The 23,635-nt window shown below is 42.1% G+C and overlaps 1 protein-coding gene across 4 annotated transcripts in view; it reads right to left on the bottom strand.

Annotated features, from left to right (window-relative positions):
- The window catches only part of KLF12 (KLF transcription factor 12), a 245,384-nt gene that overhangs the window by 69,591 nt on the left and 152,158 nt on the right, over window positions 1-23,635 (bottom strand). For all 4 annotated transcript variants that reach the window (XM_061367760.1, XM_061367761.1, XM_061367762.1 and 1 more), the window contains 2 exons: window positions 20,124-20,670; window positions 4,085-4,220 (listed from right to left, as the gene is read on the bottom strand). In XM_061367760.1, coding sequence (XP_061223744.1) covers window positions 4,085-4,220; window positions 20,124-20,670 — 683 coding nt within the window. The remainder of the gene's footprint in view (window positions 1-4,084; window positions 4,221-20,123; window positions 20,671-23,635) is intronic.

Below are 23,635 nucleotides of genomic sequence, written 5' to 3'. Positions count from 1 at the left end.
CAGCCTCTGAAAGCAGGAAATCTTACCTTGTGTGTTCAGGGAGAGAGAGCTCCATGCTGTAAAATAACATACTTTACTGCACAAATGTGTAGGGAAAGAAGATGACTGTACTGTTCAGGGTTTCCTTACTATGTACCATGGAGATGGCTCCCAAGCCCCATTGTATCAGGGCTGCCTAGGGATGGAATGACTGCAAGGCTGAGGAAACAGCATGCTGCCTCTGAGAGAAGCCTTTAAAAAGTTTTACTGGTCTTCTATGGCTCGACTAACACCCTTTCCTCCCTTGGCTTCATAAAGATTTCTAGAGCATGTCTGAGATTTGACCCTGAATATATGATGCTATACTTGCTGTGTTAATAAGCATTTGTAGTGTCAGGCATAGAGGCAAATCTGCTCTTTGTTAGAGAGCTACATGTCAAATCGAGTTTGTAAAACACGCAACAAAACGGATGAAATGCTGCTTACAATGCAAAGACCACAGAAATCTACATATTGCTGCAATATTTATTATCAGCCAGAGCATATTATCTGAGATTAATAAATTATTCTTAGACTATATTATGGTAAGGCACAGCAACTGCCATAAAGCAGCACTGCCACATAAAGAAATTTCATCAAAGTACCCTGCTTGAAATAACGACTTTGTTTATCTGTAACTTTACATTATTGATTGGGTTTGCTGAGGAAGGACTATGAAGTCATTCCAAAGAACTACTGAGAAGTCTGGAAGCTCAGCCAATATAAAGCTGGCAGCAAGAAGGCAATTTCTCTGAGAAAAAATAGTCATACTTGGTCATTTTACAAATATGCAGGCAATTACATTCTGTTTATGCGAATAAAAACTAATGCCAAACATGTGGCTCTTAGTGTCTGATTGTTATAATTTTTATTGGTAAGGATTTTTTTCTTGTAAGACTTTAGTGGACCTGAAACAAAGCAGCAACATGCCGCTTTTAGAGGACATGAAAAACAAAGCTGTCATGCAGGGATTCCAAACTGCCCTGTGACCCAGCCACATAAGGGTAACTTCCAAGACAACAAGCTTAAAAATGGCTGTATTAAAACAACAGTTCCTCCCCAAACACTGGTAAGTTAATTTCCTTCAGCTCGTGGTTAAAACCTTGGTATTGCTAACCCCACCTGGCAGATTTAGATCCAAGGGAAGATGTGGAGCATTCAGTATCATCCTGTCACTCCCAGCTTCTGGCACGCTGACTCTCCAGTCAAGTGCCGTGGATTGCTGTACCCCCACCTCACACCAGAGATCTGCAGTGATGACACATGTGTCCCAGGCAGCTGTCTGCACTGTCTGCAGTTAATGGAGAGGAACGGGAGCTCATGGGCTTGAGTGCTTCTCTCCCTCCCTAAATTAGACAGCTAGGATAGGTCAAATGAATTATCGCCCAGACACACCACCTGCTATCTGGTCCATATGCAGGGCGGCAAGATAAACTAGCTTGGATGAGACACCTATGTTGCAGATGTCTAACTAAGCAAGATGAATCCTGAACCCCACAGATAGCACACAAGGAAGTCAGGAGCCTCACCAAACCAATCCCCCATAGGGTATTTGAAATCCTTTTCTGCTCTTTGAAAAGAGGCAACAATAGGCAAATATATACATATATACGTGATTATAAACCTTATGCAGGATAACTTAAAACATGTCCGAAAAGCAACCAGGAGAAGGTCAACTGCTAACTTGCCACCAGCATCTGCAAATTTGGCTTGGTATTTTGCTTAACAAAGACAAGATTGCACAACAGCAACTGAAGGAAAGGATCCTGCTATCCCTTTGGAGGTACCACGCTCCACCTCTGAGCCAGTATATGCAAGAAGTTATTTTTGTTAGTAACTGCATAACTGTTCACAAGGAAGAGCTTACAAGCTCACTTTAGAAGAACACACTCTGTGTGACAGTATTCTGGACTCTGAGGTACAGCCTACCTCATTTCAGCACTTAGTATAGACCTATGCTTTACCGCCTACTGAAGCAGTCTTTCTATGCATGCCCCTACACTGCCCAGTACAGAACAGTAGGTGCCTTTCCGCGTCCTCAGAGGAAATTCCTGTCTGCTAAGTTTAGATTCTAAAATTGAGCACACAGGATCTCCCTTTGGAAGGCTTCAAAGGCACTTTCCTCTCTGCACCAAGGGTACGTAGAATGCGGACTTTTATTTTCAGTGGACTGCTTTGCTAGATGTCTAATATTAAGGTATGTGTTAGATACCCAGATTCAGAAGAGGGTCTGCCTGTGAGGCACTGTATCATAGACCGCAACAGAAATGGACTGAGTGAAGTAGGTATAATGTGCTAATGTCTCTTTTCAGCTCAGCAGCTGTGTATGTGGTGTCTGTGACTGAGAATGAAGTCAAGAAGAAGACAAATTGCAGATCACAGTCAAATTAGATTTTCCTAACGGGGCTTTTGAAATAACCTAACAGATTACTGTTTAAATAAAACCCATAACAAGGATGAGTTGATGTTATATTATTAAGTTGTTTAATTTAATTCTTAAACTCCAGAGCCAGCCAAATAATATTCCAACACATTTACCTCCACAAACTGTGGAATGCATTGTGGAAAATCTAAAATGCTTTTCATGGTTTGAACAATTCTCTAAGTGTTTAAGTAATTTCAATCACGGAGAACAGTATCTGCCTGCCAGTTGCACAGCAGAAGCACTTTCTAGTGCCCTGTGATTCCTTTACTCATTAATTAGACAGAACTATTTAGTGCAAAATCATGATGACTTGTTTTACTTTTCTGGCTTATTATGTGTGCTATAAACTGAGAAAAAAATACTTGACACTTCAGGGCCTTGTGCTGTAACTAGCAAATTCAAAATACGTGTGAGGCCTGACTATCAAGCAATAGTGTCACTAGTAAAGAAACCTTCCCTTCCTTTATCACCTTTATCCAAAAGGGGAGCATGTCAATTACAATGAAAGCCAATGCCCTGCCTTGCCTTTAGAGACCTCTTTTCTCCATTTAAGGGCAATACATAGGTTTGAGGATCACAGTTACTGTGCTTGACGAAAAGATGAATTAGTAGCTGTCTGGTGAAAACATGAAAAAAGTAGTTCCTCCTCAAACACAGCTCGGAAACATGAGCACTTTTGGCTACTGATGGCCAGGAAAGCAAAGCAAAATAGAATTACTTTTTAGATGTCACATTAAGACATCAAAAATTCATTTATAATAAGTTATATAATAACAATGTCTAATGGTCTTTACTATATCCCTTCTTCTTTAATAATGTCCAAAATGTCCGTATTTTGAACCTCTCAGATAAAGTAATGTGCTTTGTGGCTCTAGCACAGGCTTCAGTGCCTGGAGGCTCTAGTTCTATTTCCAGCTCTGCTTCAGACCTACAGGGTGACCTTTACGCATAACCTCATTTTCCTCACCTATAAAATGGGGATATTAATACTTATTTACCTCACAGTTGGTTCCCTTCCAGCTGCTACAGTGACTGAGCAAGCTCATGCATCTACAGAATTGCTAATGTTCATGATGAACTGTTCCTTTTTTTTCCTAAACAAGCAATGCAGACATTAAATTAAGAACTTATTTGTCTGTCCAGTGAGTAAAAGTACACAGAAAAATAATAGCAATGGATAAACTGTTCAAAATTTAATTAAAAATCACTAATTTCCTTTCAGTGACACTGTCCTTCAGGAGAAATGTAGGTAGCTCCTAATTGACAGCAACTAGAATGAACTCCTTGATGCTGCCTTCAGTCAGGAAAGAAAATCATGTGTTTTTGAGTGAAAGCCTGACTTGGACTCCCTTTGAAGAGGACATAAAAACACTGAAAGCTCTGCAAGTAAATAAAGGGGAAGTAACAATTTCATTATGAAACTTTACCTAATAACGAGGGCACACAGAAAGAAAGAAAAAGAAAATGAGAGAGAGACAAGAGATACAGCCATCTCTTCCTAAAGCGAGCAAAGATACACAGAAGAGATGCTGGCAGGTATGCTGACCCACAGATAGGGGGACACCCCTGCCGTGTCGGAGCCTCCTTCAGCCTGGGAACACCATGGCAACACTCATCTTGCCCTGGGAATGCGATACTTACTCTTGTACTGCTCTGGCTATGGAGAGCGCTGTAGATCCAGTTTCATTAACGCTATCTAAGGTCACATTTGGCAGGTCGTCATCATCACTGTCACTTTTAATTTGTCTGGGAGATAGGCCTCGGGGGTCCATTTGTGCTGGAAAGAGACATATAATGGATTAATATGAGTGTGCTGAAATTAATCTCGTCCCAGAACAACATCAGGGCACACAACACATCCGCTTGCTCGGGCCAGGCAGCACCGCTTGCACTGAGCTTCCCAAAATCAAGTGACAGAACGGCAAAGTCACCTCGGGGTGCCACAGCATCTCCAGCAGCATGCAGGCATGTGAACAGGCTACACCAATGCACATGGCAGACCTGAAATAAAACTGCACATGTAACACCCATCAAAACCTCAGTTTACCCTCAAGTTACTGACTCTGCCTGTCTTCAGAAAGTGAAGGCAGAGGGCTGGATCTGCTTTGTATGACACAGGACAGTTGGGAGTAAAAACTGCAGCAAAACTTCATTGAGCAGTGTTTCATTCTGAGTGTTCATCACGAGACACCAGGCTGGGACCCATGTCACCCTACTCAACTCAAAAAAACCCAGCTGTCCTGATTTCTGACTCAATTCAACACCAGTGCCAACCTCTGAAGGAGCCTTCCCTCCACCATTACATGTAGCAAACTTTCAGGTGACTGATGTCAGCTAGGCTTTCACAGATTGTTTTTAAGAAGTCCCACAGACCCAGGTCTTACGAACACCTGAAGACTGAGAACTGCGGGATTGCTTTGTCCATCCACAGCTTACAGTACCCATAGTGTATGGCAGTAGTGCTGGCAGGGGTCTCTATGAGGAGAGGCCAGGGCTGCCCCATGCTGGACAAAGACGGCTCCTACCAGCTCCAACCAACCCATGCCAGGGCATGGCTGAGCCCTGCAGACAAGGTGGTGATGCCTCAGGGAAAAACATATTTAAGAAAGGGCAAAAAAATGCCACACAGGCAGGGTGAGGAAGAAAGTGAGAAACAGCCCTGCAGACACCAAGGAGGGATAAGGTGCGCCACAGTGGAGCAGAGGTTCTCCTGCAGACCATGGAGAGAGCACAGCATATCTGGCTTATCTGATGGGAACTGCAGCCCATGAGGGCCCACACTCAAGCATGGAAAAAGTGTGAGAAGGAAGGAGTGGCAAAGAGGAACTGTTTGGACTGACCCCAACCTCCATTCCCCATCTCCCTGCAGTGGTCTGGAAGGGGGAGGTAGAGGATCTGGAAGTGAAGGAGCGAAGTTGAGCCCACGAAAATAGTAGGTTGCAGGCCATGGTTCTCACCATCTTTATCTATTTTTAATTAGCAATAAATTAATTTTCCCCATGATGAGTCCATTTTGCCTGTGATGGGGACTGGTAAGTGATCTCACTGTCCCCATGATCTCGGCCCCATAAGCTCTTCCACCTCATTTTCTCCCTCTGTCCTGTTAAGGAGGGGGAATGTGAGAGCATCTGGGCAGGCATCTGGCAGCCAGTCAAGATCAACCCATCAGAATGATGTTTTGTGCCAGAGAGACAGGAAAGGAGAGCAGAAAAGCAGGCTACCTGCCTTCCCTCTTACCCTGGCTGCTGCCCTCCAATGGGAAGAAAGCACAACCTGCATATGGGCAGGGGGAGGAAACTGAGAGACAGGCATATGGGGAGTATGGGGCACATGTGTGACCTGGGGCAGTCCCGAGAAGAACTGGGGGCTGTTGGTGTCATGGGACAGACCCAGAGACAAGCTTCGGAGGTGACACCGAGAAAGAGACATTCCTCCCTACTCATGAAATACCACATAGGATTAGTAAGTGCTGAGAGATACTGAAAGCAGCTGGAGTAGAGAGCAAAACTGGAGAGCTGCCTGGCCCTGCAAGGGAGGCACGGGAAGGGGAACGACAGGCAAGGAGATTTGTTTAAAAATGTGCTTATTTTGTTTGGATGGGCGAAACAGGAATCCAAGAATGCTTATTTATAGAGCTAACTCTTTCAGTTTGTTAGCTTGTGCTCTCCGGTACTGCAGTCTCAGAGATGGACATTTTCTAGGTTTTGCAACTTGTTTCTCAAGACAGGTAGCTGTCACTGCTACTCAACTCTGCCCAACCACAGCCCTGGATAACAATTATCAAGGTATCTCAGGCTCCCTTTAGAGATCATGAAGAGTTCAGCAAGCCTACAGCTCAAGAGCAGCACCAAAAGTCACAGTAAAGTTTCCTGTTTTGCCAAGTTTCTCATGTTACTGTGCTCACTAGCTCTAGAAAAGAGATGGTGTCACACTGGAAACTGGGAGGACTGTAGATACTCCAGGAGCTGCACAGCCGTAACAGCAAGCACTGATGGATAGCTGGGCTCTTGAAAAGAAAGCATTCCCAAACGCATGATGACTCAAGGGAAGGTTGGTCTTAATTTATGTCCTAGCTGTGAATCACCTCTGAGGAAAAGAACAGTGAGTGATTATAAATGCCCTTCAGCTGTATTTTAGTTTTTTTAAATGAAAGAACCTCATAAGGAAAATACTATTAAATTACATTCAGTAAGCTGATGGAACAGCTCCTGGAAGCACAGTGCATTTAGAGATGCACAGTACATTTTCTGTTTGCTTTCTACTAACACAGTTTAGGTGCCTCAGTAATGCTGGCTACATTTCGGCTGCTTATTATTCCTTCATATATAGTGAAGAAAACAACTTTTGCTTATCAAAGCAAAGAGTACTGACAATGAACAATGACCTGCATGAGACAAACATACAGCAACTTAGGTATTGTTCAAAACAGTTAATTGTTTTAGGCAGAATACACACCATTCTGACTGTGCTTCTTAATATCGGAACTTACACACGATGGTATTTGATGTGTACCTGAGCATTAGGGATAATCTAGTAGTTGATTCAACTGAACCACCCAGTCAGCTGATTTAGCCCCAAAAAGCTATTCAGAAAAAAAGTGCCACTTCCGCTTTGTTCCCTAATATTCCTTCTTAAAAGCAACTTTAAGTATGAGATGATTGTTGTTTATTTCATTACTTCTTCAGTTTTCTTAAAAGTGAATCTCATTACCAGAAGTTACATGTTTGTACCTGCCCATGATTTAAATGCTGCTATACATGATGCTTTTGTGAAGGCTAATGTTCGTAAAGAAAATGGTAATAAAAACCCTATGTAAGCAAAAAACTGTGGCTTAATCTGACCTGCACTACAGTGCAAGTGTCAAGCGGGCAGCTCAGAAACATTTTTCACATTTAAACCCAAGCCTAACTTGAAATCACAAATACTGTTACATAATTTAGTCTGTAATACAATTATACATCGATTTTGATCACTTAAACATGAATACACCTACATGGAGATGGTATAAATGTATATGAAAAATCTCACATAATTTTGTTCCTTGAAAGATACACTGATTCATTATTAATACACATTGATTCATTATTATGACACATTGATTCATTATTATTGCAGATTGCCATCTCTTAAGATACTATTGAAACTCCAATAATATTTGGTGTTGGTTTTAGATTACCAGAAGAATGTGCTAGGATGAAAACTCTCAATTGCCATCTTTTTCTTCTGCTCAGCAAGGTTAAGTCCTACTCTGTCTATTCCTAATGCAGCCATGAAGTTGCCAATGGAGTTGTGCTTTTTCATCTAGCAATAATTTAACCCACTGGACATGGTTTGCTCCACCAGATGCCAATGCTTGAAAACATGAGGTGCTGTGAGATGTGAGCATGGTGAGAACAAAAGGTGAGGAATAGGAACATGGGCAAATTCAAAGGCGGGCAACTCAAGGACATTTTTGATGTACTTTTGCAATGAACCTAACTAAAGGAGACAATTAAATTAGATAATGATCCAGGGATTATTTCCCTTATTTTCTAATGTCGGCCTACATATGCATGCTTTTGTGTCTCCCTCTCCATTCATGACCTCTTCTCAGCTTGCAGACTTGGATGGCCAAGGTGCTGATGAGCTAAGGTGACTAACCAGGAGGCTGAATTTCACTGCTGCTAGTGGGTGGATACTGCCCTGTTTTCCCATCAGCATGGCTGCAGCTGCCACAGAGAAAAACATCCTTTACAGCTATTCTCCTCTCCCAAATGAGACATGTTAATAACCAACTGGCCGAAAGCCTATCAGATATCTCCTCCTCACAGTCACTACAGTGTGCAAACTTCAGTACAGGATTTTTATACAGTCTGAGTTCATGACTCCTACTTCTGTCAACAGCTTTGACTTTTGGACATCTATGAGCAACTGTGGAACTGGTGGCACCAAGGTTTATGAATACCAGCCGCAGCTCATAAACACTGAATTAAAAGTAATTACTGGCCTAACAAACATCAAACGATAAAGAATGAAGAGATACAGGCAAGAGATAATTTAACAAACGAGATGAAAAAGGTGGAGGACAAGCGAGTAATTGAATGCAACTGGCAAGCAAGGTGGAGGAGAGGCCACAAAACATGCCAGTGCATTCTAACCTCCCTTCATGTTGTACTTTGTTCTCACAACCAAGCTTTTCCTTGAACTCAGGACCACAAAAATGGGTCACTGAATTGAGTTCTCCCTACCACAGGCAGACACATTTCATTAGTAAAGCTCAGGCACTGAAAAAGAACTGGGTTTCTTGCCCTTGCTACTCTTCTTGAAAGGCAAGATTTGTCTGGCAGAGCTACCTGGTGGTTTTGTGGAGTGTGAATGAGGCTCAGGCAAGGCAAGCAAAAACAAACAAGTCAGAGACTGCTTTTGTGGGACAAAGGTGTCATTGAAAGAGAGCACAGGAGCTACAGAAGCAAGCTGTCAGCACGCAGTGCTGAAAGGACTGGTGAGCCAGGGGAGTACTTAAGAATGTCTGCAAGTGCTGAAGGCTGCAGGCAGCCACGTCGCTCTTCATCCTTGTTAGCCTCAAGAAACAATGTCCTTTTTGCTAAAGAAAGTACAGAGAATTGCTCTTGATGCACATACATACATGCAATCACTTCTCAATAGCCCCTTTGCCAAACCCTATGAAAAAGGAGTTTCCCTTTGGGCAGTGAAAGTGAATTCACTTTCTGCACTTGTTTTAAGGACAGATGTGCAAGTGGGTCTCACATAAGGCACATACTAGCCTGTACATAGTGCAGAACTGCCATCATTAATGTTGTATCTGCTGTCAGTTGCCTGTAGAAAAAAAAATCAGATCTGGATAAGATATAAGCTTGCTTCTACTTTTATTGAACTAAATAGTTTTTGGCTTTAAAATTTATGCTGGCTGTAGAGGCCAGACAATACCTGATCCTGTTTCTCAGGACAAAATAGCCCCTTCTACAATGCTGGAACAGATTTAAACTTGCACAGCAACTTTCTAACAAGCACTGATTGAATTTGTGCTTTCTGGCACAAGGCTGTGTTGGTTCTGACATGGTATTAGCCGTATCATGGAAGCACAATCTCCAGGAAGGATCCAGCGTGCCAGCAAACAAACCCCTCAGAACGGAATTCAGCCTCCACATTCCCAGGGGAAAAACATGAGCATAGAGCCACGCCACAAGGGTGTTTTTCTCCTTCTCTCTCTAAACTGGTGCCCCTGTCCACATTAGGGCACCTCTTGGGAAGGGGAGACTATGGATTTCAATCTCTCCAGACTGACAAGAACTCAGCATGCCTCCTCTCACTTCTCACACACATGCTGGTGTTACTAGCTGTTGGGTAAATGCTGTCCCCTATCATATTCAGGCTCCACATGAATATGTTCTAATCGCTTTGCTTCCTTCCAGTGATTATTTAGGGATATGCAGCCCAAGTATTCTGACCTGGTCAGGCAAGGCCAAGTGCCGCCAGAAATCCTGCAGCTGGATGCCTGTAGGTGGCCCGAATCTGTGCCCTTCTCGGCATGAAAAGGGTGTACACCAACAAACTTCTATCACCACTGGCAGGTTTCAGTTGCCACAACCTGATTTATTTCCTCCTGCCAAATCTCCTGCGAGTGAAAGGGATGAAAACTAATTCCATCAGTAGGCTCATGAAGACCCACTAGAAGTAGTTTCACATCTATAAGCTATCTTTGATTTAAAGGCACATATGAGCCCCTTGGGTTAAAGATGAATGAAATATTTAAGAGCAGGAGAAAACTAAGTAATCATCAGTTTTGCCTCTCGTTATAGCTAAACCACATAGTATTAACTAATGCCGAAATGACTCATTACAAGACGATACTTGCTGGTGTGAAAGCAGCATCCTAAAATATTGAAGCTTCTGGCTCACTTTTGCCTTAAAACCTCAGTTTTCTGCATTAAGTTAACTTCTCTGCAGTAACTTTGTAAACGTACATAAATGTAGGTCTGCTGATACACCACATAATACAAACTAAATTATGCTTAGTTGCTCTCTTAAAATAATTAAAAATCTACTGCTTCTTGAAAGGATTTCCAAATTCAGAGTCGTTTTGCTTTTGTTTCATATATTAACCTCATAGCAGCCCTCATATATTAGACCTCAGAGCAGCCTTCCAGTATCTGAAGGGGGCCTGTAAGGATGCTGGGGATGGACTCTTCATCAGGGACTGTAGTGGCAGGACAAGAGGTAAAGGGTTCAAACTTAAACAGGGGAAGTTTAGATTGGATATAAGGAAGAAATTCTTTCCTGTTACGGTGGTGAGGAACTGGAATAGGTTGCCCAAGGAGGTTGTGAATGTTCCATCCCTGGCAGTGTTCAAGGCCAGGTTGGACGAGGCCTTGGGTGATATGGTTTAGAGCGAGGTGTCCCTGCCCATGGCAGGGGGGTTGGAACTTGATGATCTTAAGGTCCTTTCCAACCCTAACTATTCTATGATTCTAAGAAGTTTCTCACCCTGCTTTCTCTGAAGGATGCCTAATATTTAACCTGCTGTTCAAAATGACTGCTTGTGATGAGATCTCCAGTCTTGACATCAACCCACTAGACTTTCCAGCCACAAGCAGGGTTACAGATATCTGTAGTGGGAACAGTAACACCAAGAGCTGTGCTAGCCTGTATAGTGGGGAGGCCATTCTGGCCTTGCTAGTTCCGATCCACGCCAGGGTGATGTGTTTGCTATCACAAACACAGCCACAGGTTTTTATTGTAATGGAAATTTAAACAATGCAGAAATGTGATGTAGCCAAAAGACTCATGTTTGCTGTTGCCAAATGTCTGACTTAGAATCTCCTCTCTAACTGCTTCCAGTGCATGCTGGCATGCAGCAGGTAAAAGATATCTCTAGCTGTAAGCGACGGTCGCCTTGCACTTACTGCTTTTAGGAATGGAAATCAACTACTACCCCACACCCCAAAATTGACATTTACAAGAATTTCATTAGTACTCCTGTTACACACGTATGTGCCTGTGTCTGCTGAGAATGAAGGACTCAAATAACAAAGCAACATTTGCTGCCAACTCCTCAGAAGGATGGTATTAGAAAATATGGTCAAGGAAATTATACAGCACTCATGCTTTACCACAATATTCTATTAATCTGCCAGCATCAGAAATGCTGTGAAAAAGGTAGCTGGAACCTAACAATGATAATAATCTGGCCTTGCAATGACTCCATGACCCACCAACACCTAGCAGTACATTTCCATCAGCCCTCATTCTTCCTCAGAGCCTTCAACCTCCAGAGCTGGATGACACAGGAGGGGAGGCAAGAGCCTATTCCTGCTATTTTCAGGTACCTGTATTGCAAATGCAACCATCCCAGCCCTCCCATACAGCCATCAAAGGGAGATGGGTGCCTTCAGATGTGCTGAGCCCACCCACGTACAGGAGAACGTCAAAGGAGAACACCACTGTGTGTTTTTACCAGTGGAAAAAACACTTCCAGATGCAGATATACATGAGCTGTTTGAAATGATACCCTCAAAGAGTAAGTGTTATACTCAGGTTTACTTAAGGTGCCTTAGAAAACCAAATCCTGGCTTTACGGACCTAGCAAATGCATGGGAATGACAATACTCATTATTTTCTTCTCCTAAGCTGGTCATAGAATATTAGAATCATAGAATCAACTAGGCTGGAAAAGACCTTTAAGATCATCAAGTCCAACCATTACCCCAGGACTCCCAAGATCACCACTAAACCATGTCACTGAGGGCCTCATCTATATGGGTTTTGAACACTTCCAGGGGCTGTGATTCCACCACTTCCCTGGGCAGTCTGTTCCAATGCCTGAGCACCCTCCCTGTGAAGAAAGTTTTCCTAATATCCAGTCTAAACCTGCCCTGGTGCAGCTTGAGGCCATTACCTCTTGTCCTATCGCTTGTTACTTGGGAGAAGAGACTGACCCCACTGCACTAACCACATTTCAGGCAGTTGTAGAGAGCGATCAGGTACCCCCTAAGCCTCCTTTTCTCCAGACTCCAGACAAACACCCCCAGTTCCCACAGCCATTCCTCATCAGACTTACCCTCCAGACCCTTCACCAGCTTTGCTGCCCTTTTCTGGACCCGCTCCGGCACCTCAACGTCATTCTTGTAAGTGAGGGGCCCATACTATATGAAGCACATATATGGCATTTTTCTTCCTATTTAAAGTTCACTGTAAGTGCTTTATGTGTTGGAAAACGCTCTGAGTGCACCTATCAGATTTTCAGTCGAAACAGCCTGGTGTCTGGTAGGGGCAGCAGAATTGGTCGATTTATTTCATAAAACTTTATGTACAAAGCAGCAGTATCCATGAACGTAATGGTCAGAATATAGAGTCTACAGGGGTAATTTTTATTACAATTTATAGCAAGATTACCCATACTCCACAGTTTTCAGATTTTATTGAGATTTTATGGGGCTATATTGGCTAGAGCAGTTAAGTGCATACAGCACAGCTATGGTTCACAGAGATGGGAATTGGTACTGAATGCATGGTGAAACTAATCTACCACAGAATATTAATTGCTATGATCCAATCAAAGGCAATATTTGAATCATTTCACCAGCCAAATAATTTGCCATAAATCTGTAACAGAACGCTATGTGGAGGAACACAGAGGAGAGGGTGACTGCATGGATATAAGACGTGCACATACTTAAGCATCTCTGTCATTGGCCTGCATACATAAACATACCACACCATTTTTTTAAGCAAAAGACTTTTTTCTAAGCTATTTGAATGCCGTGAGACCTCATCTACACAAAAGCAAACTACTGAGACTTCTGAGATTTTTATCTCACTGAGCATCCTATACACAAACACTCTAGCACCAAAAGTAAAAAGGCAGAACAATAAGGGTAGAATATATTTAACACGAAATAAAGTCTTGCAAAGCCACTACAAAACAATAATAGATTGCAACTCACGCACTGCAACAGTCTAGAGCTATTAGACAACTTAAAGTTTCCAGGAAGTTGGTCCAAGGCACAATGAAACCCAAGGCAGGGATAAAATAAATGGGAAGTTTTATGCCTGTGTTTCTGCTGGATCCAAATTTGTGGGATAAAACCAACTAGATCAGAGCTTAGCCCTGGTGAGAGTACAGAGCTGAAAGACCAGAGGCATTCTTGGCACGGAAGACAAGAAATTAACAGTTTCCAAAAGGTGCAGAGACTTGGGGTACGTCAGAGGGGACTTTATAATCCTCCTTATCCTGGGCTTCTCAAATAAATTTGGAATAAACATCTACCTCATCCCCTTTCACAAACCTGCTCCTATGTAAAAACATACATGATATTAAATCTACTGTTGATAAATCTTAGAAGAGCATGAGCTTCTGTAGTGGAAAACCCAAAGTATGTCACTAGTGAGTCACCAGAAATATGATTTTTTTTTGAGATTTAAATAGAAAACTATTTATAGGACTCCCCATAGTTAATCCAAGCTGCTTTGTCTTCATGCAACCTCATTCTCAATTTCAAATACTACAGTATATCTTGTAACCCGTGTTTTAACTCTCCATTCTGGCAAGGATTACTATTTACTCTAGTTCTTAAATATATGCACCACCTCCAGTCATGCAGGTTCCACCCTGAATGTCAGCCTCTCCTCTAGATGTTTCTCCTTCCTGGCTAGCCATTACCAACCTGCTCCTCCTTTCCAAAACCACTAACATTTCTTCCAGATGAACCAAGCAAACAGGGGAAGAGAGATTCAACATTCTGAGGGTGGAGGTGGACAGGTTGGAATACATAAAGGCGCTAGATTTTTGGCCTAACAAAAAACTTACAGTAGAAACTCTCTGCTCAATGCAACTCAAGTCCAAAATAGCCATCTACTAAAATGTAGAAAGGATAATCACTCCGTATGAAATAAAAAAGGCAACATTACTGGTTCCAATTAAGAGTCTCTTGCATAGCGTAATTTATATAAACAGACCATATAATCTGACCTTTAAACATATGTAATGGTTCTCTAAATCTTTAACTTTGTACTACAAACTGGATTTACTTTTGTGGAATGGATTTTACAGTAGGCAGAAATAACAGGCTGTACTTACAAAAACCAAACAACAACAACAAAAAAAACACCCAACAATGGTAGTGGATAATGTAATCTAGTGGTATTACCTGCTTTAAATCACAGAAAAATCTGTAGCAAAAGGTACTGCATTTACTGCATGTTAAGGTACCCACAGTGAAGAATATGGCTTGAAAAGACACAATCTGTGTATTTCTGCTAGGTCTACATACAGAAATAGTAACATATAAATAGTCCAGGCCAATGTCATTACAGATATTTACACACACAGGGAGCAGATGAAGTCCAGTCAGCAAATTTAAACTTGTAATGTTCTGACTTCTGGATTTTGCTAGTGATTGCGTCTTCTGAAGACTTTAAGACTCGTAAGAGGGAGAACCCAAAAACTTGAACCCACCCCCCAGAAGTATCACAGTTGCACCATCATCAGGAGGAAGCTTCTGAAAGGCTCTTTAATGAATGGAGTTAACTCTTCTGAACTACCTACAGTTTTTAAGGATACTATCACTGGCAAAACCTGCTGCTAGAAGGACATGATTTGTCAACAGTATTCATAGAACTACAAAATGGTTTGGGTTGGAAGGGACCTTATAGGTCACTCAGCTCCAACCCCTGCCATGGGCAGGGACACCTTCCACTAGGCCATGTTGCTCAAAGCCCCATCAAACCTGGCCTTAAACATTGCCAGGGATGGCACAGCCACAGCTTCTTTGGACAACCTGTGCCAGTGTCTCACCACACTTAGAGTATACGTTATTTTCTTAATATCTAATCCAGTTCTTCCCTCTGTCAGCTTAAAGCCATTTCCCCTCATTCTATCACTACCTGCCCTTGTAAAAAGTCCATTTCTAGATCTCCTACAGGCCCCCTTTAGATATTGGAAGACTCTTCTGAAACTGAAGCAGTGGAAGGACTCAGGCTAATCAGACCAGAGTTTGTAGGGTAATGCGTTGATGCCATTGAGGCCCCTCTTACTCCTCTCCGTACAAGCCTCTTCTTTGTTCTCCTTCTCCCTGCTCAGTTCTCCTTTCTACCCTCCTTTTGCTTCTTCGCCCTTCGTCTTCAACCCTTTACCACTTCTATTCCTGAACATGTTCACACACCTGTAGCTGTCTCATCAGCTCTCCTTTTCTTCCCCACTCCCTTCCATCCTGCCCTCTCCCCACCGCCTAGCCCCTCCCAACCTCCTCCTTGCCTTTTCTTAGCAACATTTTTTCTTGCTTTATCCTTTGAAGGAACCCATGGATTTTTCAGATCTCCCAACTTGGTTTCCACAACTGCTTAGAAAAGAAAAGAAAGGACAGTGGTCCAAACCAGACTTGAGGTTCATGGCACAAAACCAGAAGTTCCAGAGTTTTTCACCAAAAAAAAGCTGCAATATATTTTTCAACACTGAGAACGCTACTTTTTTTTCTCGATGATCACTCTCAGGAAAAGTGGAATAGTTTTTTCTTGAAACTTTCCTCAAAAGGAAAGAAAAAAATAAAAAAGAAATAGCCTGAGGCAGATTTGCGGCATGGAAAATTTTAGCCTAAAAGGTTAACAACAGGCAGACTCTGAACAACTGAGGACAGGGGTTTAAGGGAAACCATGAGGCAACCTTACCTATAGGTGCTGCTACCTGCTGTGCCTCTAATTACACCTTTTAGCAATCCTTACCATTGCTGAACAGGGGAAAAAAAAAAGGTGAGGAAAGAGCCTATCACTGGATTTTAATGATCTGAAACACTTCAATGTGTAATAAATTGTAGCCACCTACTCCATGTAGAAAAAAATCTCCAAATGTTTTTTAAGGCTATGGATGACAAGACATCAGTAGTCACCACTGAAAGAAGTTGACTTCATCTCTTTTGACACGTTGCAGGGGGTGGCAGAGGCTGCAGTCCCAAACGGCAGTGCCCACAGGGACTTGTTCCTGGCTCCCTTTCTTTCTGTGCCCAGGCAGCCTTAACACATTATGATGCTTTGTGCATATGAAATAATGTGAGGATGTGGATGTAGGGGTTAACTTGCACAGCTAGGCTGGCAGTGTGGGGGGCAGCACACTGAGACCTCCACTTTAGGGGGCATCTGGGGGATGTCAGGGAGGGGAAGGTGCACGGTCAGTGAGGGAGTCTGCATGTAACTCTGTGTGTGTACACATATGGGAGGGAGTGTTGTGGGATTACAGAACAGTGTTTCTAATTTGTAGAAACTTAGTAAGCTTTCATAAATGGCTAGTGTTGTATTACCGATACTGAACATACTGTCCACTGGTTCCCTTCTAAAAATGCTTTGATCCCCATTTTGACTTGCACTAGGAGAACTGAGAGGTTTTTATCCTGCAAAAAGCATCGACGAGACAGAGTGGTGCTTTCATAGCATGATAACCCTGGCTTCCATTGCCCCTCTTGGGGTGTGGCATGTGGCACAGGACCTGACAGGATGCTGCTGGCAGCTCGTATATACAAGGGCTAATTTTCTGCAAACCCACTTGGTTTGCAATGCTGCAGAAAGGGTTTGATTTAACAGGAACCCTTGTAAGTGAAAAATAGGAGGGAAGAGACAGGACTGAGAGAGCAGAAATGAGCAGCACTTGGGGAGGCAGAAAAGGAGATCTGAGTCTCTCCTGAAGGAAAGTGCAACAGAGGCCAGGATGAATGATGCCATGGCAAAGGATGTGCAGTGGCAGAGGGGGAGATGACAGTATGGGTTAGAAATATTAACAGATAAGAAGGGAGAGATGAAGCAGAGCTGCTGAAACTGACACACAACTGTCAGTGAAATGGAAGGACTAGGAAAAATGGAAAGACAGAAAAAGGGGGAAACACAAGCAGAGGTATTGATTACTTGTTCTGGAGGGAAGAGAGAACTTAAACAGGACATGGAAAAAGAAGTATTTGCTTGAACTGCCCAGAAAAGCAGCCACTGGGAGGACAGTCTAGTCTGAGAGAGAGAAAGGTGAACTGGGAAGCATCAGGGAAACAGAAGCCACCTGAGCAAAACACCTGGAAGGAAGGATGGTAGTGGCCTGAAAAGGTTTTGCAATAAAAGAAAAATGAAATGTTTTCTAGTCAAACCTGAAAGGATGAGGAAAATTCAGAATGAGGAAACTAAAACTGTGAATAACAGGGAATATACCTTTCTCTATATCCTGCTTCTTTGCAGTTTTCCCCTAAGTACCTGTACCTAGAAAAACAGGAGGGGCCTGAACTTAAGTCTGATGTAATTTTCATTAATCATATCCTTGGAAGCATCTCTGTTCAGGGAAGTGCCTAAGTCTCACCTGGGCAAAACAGACTTAGATACAGGCTAATGTAGAATATAACTTTAAGTGCTTCCCAACCATACCCCTGGATCATCAACATGGTCTCTGGTTTAGCACCAGAACAGCAGCAACACAGGAATTATGCGACAAATACTGCTGATACTATCTGTGCATTGATTCTGTTCTAATGTGCGTATTTTTTTGTTTCTGGAAATGATTGACATTCATGTAGAAGCTGAAAGTTGCTACTCTAGATGATTCCAAAACTGCACTTCTCCTTCAGCTGGTAGAGGCTTAACAACCAATTCAACTTGACAGCAGCATCCTGTTAGCACCTCTGTACATCTGAAATATATTTAATCAATTAATTTGTGCAGTGTCGCTGCATTTTATTATTTATATGGTTTTACATATAAAGAAAGAAAAACATACTCTATCAAAAGCTGACAAAAGATAACTACCTAGAGGACTGTTGCCCATTATTCTTCTATTGTATTTATTCAAATTAACCTGAACATTTACATCAAAAGAACTGGTGATAGCAAAATGGGCAAAACAGATGAGAAAAACAAAACTAAAGAATGCTTAATCCCTTCTTTTTCTTTAGCTGTACATTACTAGGTGCTGCAAGGCTGGTTAATGATCTCTGCCAAAAACAGCACAAAGGCGATATTGTCAGGTCAAAACCCCCAGAGCTTGTGGGATAAAATCTCTGTGGCACATTAAATTGTGGAATTTTGTTGACAAAACTGGGGTAGCAAAGTTCCAGTTTTACAAGATCAGGAAGTGCTTCCTATAGAGGAGACTACTACCACAGCCAACTAGCACCTTTTAAATGAAAACAAACGGGAAAAATTTTGGATGTGCTCAAGGTCAGCTGCGGCTCAAAGCTCCAAAACCAAAATACAGACTAAAACTTTCCTTTTTCTTATTTCCCAAACAACATGGTGAAAAGTTCTGCTTTCATTCATCATTTCTTAACACAATGGCACAATGTCCTAAATTACATCAGTGTACGAAGTGCAATAAAACTTCTGAACTGTGATTTTGAGGCTTAAATCAAAACTCAGATCAGCCATGAGTTTGTTTCCTATGTCCAATCCTGTTGAGAGGGCACAGTCCAAACTCATATACTGAGGGAATGGGAGAACCAACAATTTATGGACAAGAGGATACTACTAAACAGAATGACCCATCACTGTGGTCCTGTACAATAACACAGTCACCAATATATAAAAAAAATACATGAGAGTTGAAGAAAAAAGGTCTTTTAGTTGTAGAGACCAGTTCATTATGCGACTAGGTACACAAGAGATGATATAAGATGTACTACTAAATGCCCTGTAGTCCCATAAGCCCTGAAGTAAGGTTATCTGTCAGTACCCTCCCTTTCCGCCTCATGCAACACCTCGTTTCAGGGGAAGAATTAGCTGTATTTTATTCACTCATATGCAATGAACCCTGAAATGAGTCTCTCTTGTTTCTCTCCTCACGTTCCCATCTCGGTCACTAATGCCTTCTTTATAAAGCTATGCTTTTCAAAGTATCTGGGCACACATGTTTTGTCTTTTCTTCCTTCCACCCATCATGCCACCATCTCTAACAGATTATTGCCCCCTCAGTAACTGTAATGTGCTCATTTTTTTGTTGCTCTTCAGGCTCTCTTTTCTGTGTTCTTTGGACACCTTTCCGAGTGTATCTGTTCTTTTGGCATGTACTTTCTTCCTCCCTTCACACCTTCATGTGCCTCTCAGGTCCTGAGTCTGTGAAAGTCATTCCCAACATACACACTCCATGTGGCTTCCTTCCCTTTGCTGTTTAATCTGGAAGAAGAAACCTGATTCAAAATACTGCCTTGCCACTCCTTGAGATTAATAAAACCTATCTCTCTGCATCTGCTACTGCTCCTTCGTCCAAATTCCTCTCCTTCACAAGTTCCTACATCCCAGTGATTGCCTTCTCTGTGCACGGAAATGTGCACATTCTCTGTGCAAGGAATCTCTCTGACACTCCTTCCCTTGCCAAATCTGTATAACCTGAGTTTTCCATGTTCATCTACAACGTTTTGTCACTATTCAGTTTTCCTATTTCTTCAGCTTCTCGGGGGGACTTATTCCTCCCAGGGCAAAACTTGGCATAAGTTGTCTGAGCATCTAACACCACTGCTGACTTTCATCTTTATAAAAATATCTATTTATTTTAAAGAGCATCTGGGGTAAGACTTTGAAAGGCTCCTCTTGATAGTGAAAGTTATACGACTTTTCAGCAAACAACACAGTAAGTTTGGAACTAGCAGCTGTATAACATTGTTACATTTTCCTCATACAAGAGCAGTTTTAAGGATGCCACAGATGCACAAAACTGGTTCCACCTTACCTTTGACGTGGCTTCTCCCATCCTCTAACAGTGGTACTACTATAGTGTTGTTCATATTCCCAGGTGATCTTACAGCTGTATAGACAACAGGTACAGACTGTACAACCACGGGGATACGGTGCACGTGACTCATTTTGTTGGACTGCAAGTTCATGGGGCTGGAAGGTGGTACTGGATGGATAATGTGCAAAAACTGCTGGCCTCCAACACCAGATGCAGAAGCCACAAGAGGACCTGGAGTTAATACTGACGGTACAGATGCTGCTGAGGATACCGACGTTATTACTGTGGGTGATGAAGCTGGTCGACTAGAAGAAGAAGAAGAAGTAGAAGTGGAAGAAGGGGAGGAGGCTGATGCTGTCAAGGAAACTGGTGAAGATGAAGCTGCTGTAGGGGACGACCTGGCTTTGTTTATTGACAAGTCCACTGGTTCAGTCTGTGTTTGGAAATGGTCTGTAGATAATGAATCCTCCGTGGGGTCTCCCTTCATGTTGTTTAGTAACAAGGGTACAGCTTCCATATCTGGGTAATTGTGGACGTTTGGAGACTGTCGAGGAAGGACAAAAGGACACAGTTACACATGTGGCTAAAGACAACTTACATATCCAATTGCTAAGGTGCATCACACAACTTGGTCATGAAAGCCACAGGATTTGTTTCCTTTTCTCATGTCAGCTCATAGTTTTAAAGGACGAATTTTAAATCACGCTAAAATGCACAGACATGTTGAGTTTGAACAGAATAATAAAAAAAAGTTCTACTCCTGTATCTTGGAAGATGGCAGGATTAAAAACTACAAAATCACCCTATTTCCTTGCATTACACAAAGTCATCAGTGAAAAAAACTTCTGTATCTCCACAGATAACCACTATTTATATTGACAGGACATTTCTTCCCAACATCTATCTTCAAGCTACAGAATTACTCTCTGGTGTTATCTCCAACAGACATGAAGAAATACTGGTCAACCCCATTTTTCAAACAACTTTCTGAATGTTCAAAGACTGTAATTTCTCTTTATTTGTCTACCTTCTTCTGTATTAGGCATACCTTGCTTCTTTCTGTTGTAAGTCAGCTTTAAAAGAACAAGCCTTAGCACTCTCATTTGCCCTTTACAGTGACCTTTGCAGTTTTTCCACACCACTTTTTGGAAGGCAGTGCTTTACACTAACCATAGTCCTTCAGCTCAATGTTTGACTTTTTGCGTTCTGTGTACTTACTGATAATGAACTTACAGGTCAGAACAGAGCCCCATGTTTGTATGGCTGCCCTGTTACAGGGACCAACAGCTACAGCAATTCATTATTCTGAATTAGCACATTAGATTTTTGTTATAATTTTCTTTTATTTTTCCCATTTTAATTAATAACAATTTTCCTGACTTCACAAAATAGTCCTATGATGCTTTACACAAAAGCATAGAATACATAGCTCCTTCAAAGCTGGTTCATCTAAATTTATTCTAGACTGGCACCATCTGCTATTTTTATAGTTTTATTTCTTATTTCCATCATCAAAGAGGTTAACAGAATTTTTGAATAATGCTAGGCCAAAGATAGATTCCTTGAGAAGCTCCTTTGAGGTATCTTTCCAATAGTACATCATACTCTTTAAAAATGTTTTTTTTCAAGTAATTTTCAACAGGCAGAGCAAGGAAGGGAATGCCCATTGATTACCTGGCAGAAAAGACCCAGTCCAGCTCTCAGTTCCTCAGCTGAGAACCTCCATGGCACTGTACTGTAGCAGAGCTCCTCTACAGGCACAGACTCACGCTATCATGTGCTGTAGTACGGAAAATCAACCTCAATAAAAAACATTTGCCAAGCTACTTCAAATCTCAGTTTACCCAAAGCAATTATTCCATATACAGATCTAACAAGTAATCTTTTTATGGTACCGAAGCAGCTCTAAATGCATTCTCTCAATCTCTAGATTACAGTATTTACTAAGTATCTAAAAATATTAAGTCAGAAATATTTAAGCCACAAATATTTTAATTCATCTACTCTAAGTAAGTTAACAGTCAAGCAAGCTGTGAATTTACTTTGAGATTTTTATAATGAACTATGTTAAATATTTTCACGAAGAATCCTGGTTTTGAGTCTAAGCCAAATTTCATCACAGAATGGAATTCTATTGCAAAGGGAAAATAGAAACACTAACATTAAAAATTGCAATAATAACAGCCTAAGTGTGTAGTATCCCTGGCATGCCGAAAGCTGAAATATTCTGGTAGATCCCAGCTATTCAGCTGATTTACACTGGCTCCCGGAGCTGGCATTTTCCCCCATTTGAAAGCAAGAACATCTCTGGTACAGCGAGTCTCTTCCTCTATTCATACACAAATCAACCTAAAACAAAGGGACCCCAATTCATCCGGTCCCTGGACCCTGCTGTTTTGCTGTAATACAAATAACAAAAGCAAAAAATTCTTTTATAAAGACAATGGGAAGTCCTCCTGCTAAAGAAGAACACAGAGTGAAGAACAGGTTTATGAAGTGCATAACCAGCTACAAGTGATAAGGTTACAAAAACCTCTTCCTCAAGAAGGCAAAACTTGTAATTGCCCAGTGATGATCTCTTATTCTTTCCTCTGAAACACCTTAGCCTGGGTATTGCCAGTGAAGAGATTCTGCATTAGGCATACCGTATGTACCATGACAAAGACAAAACCATAAATACACATGGCACAAGCAGACAATTTGTCAACTCTGAACAAGTCTTGTATATGCAATGGGCAAACAGACTGGTTCTGCTGAACTGAACTGACTGGTGGCACAGTGCAGGCAAGGCAGAGAAGGACACCCTGCACAAGCTATACCCAAATCTTCTTAAGACTAAAGGCAACATCTATCTTAAATGTCTGAGAGAAGAAGGATAAACAAGACCAACCCTCATACAAGGGAGATGAGGGATACCCTTGTGCGAACAGCTGGCAAGGGTTACCTAGAAGCAGTATAAATTGCCAGCTCCATCCAGAGGGCAGATAATGTGCCACAGAGGAAATCCTACATGTTGCTATTCTTCCAGGCTTCCCCTGGGTGCCAGAGGCAGATTTCAGGTTGACCCAATGCTGCTGACCCAGTGTGCTGAAGGATTGAGTACCCTCCTGTTGCTGCCCCCACTGCTTTTCAGAGCACTCTCAAGTGCTCTAAGGGCACCACAGATTTATGTACCCAGTGTAAGCACATCAGACTGCTCCCAGGACTCTTGTGACTTCCAGGATGTGTCTGAGACTTTTCGCAATGGATCCACATGGCCATTGAAAGCAATCCATCACCAAACGGAGCACAGTCTGCCCCAGAGTCCCACACCTGCCTTTGCAGCAAGCAGCATCAGGTCCCTTACAGGAAAGGTAAGGAAAACCACCAAACCACCACATAGCTGACACCATACAAATTACTTGTTCCGCAGATAGAGTCAATTGTCTCTGAGACAAAACACAGGTCATGACCTACAGATTTTTCTTGATTGTCCTAACAGGCCTTTGTTTTCCTATAGTAATTACACC

This window comes from Neopsephotus bourkii, unplaced genomic scaffold (assembly GCF_033783945.1).
Source record: "Neopsephotus bourkii isolate Nb327-2 ecotype Australia unplaced genomic scaffold, CSIRO-AGI_Nbou_v1 NB_1394, whole genome shotgun sequence".
Taxonomy (NCBI): Eukaryota; Metazoa; Chordata; class Aves; order Psittaciformes; family Psittacidae; genus Neopsephotus; species Neopsephotus bourkii.
Note: the sequence above shows the minus strand (reverse complement) of the source record. Positions and strands in the feature narration are given on the sequence as shown.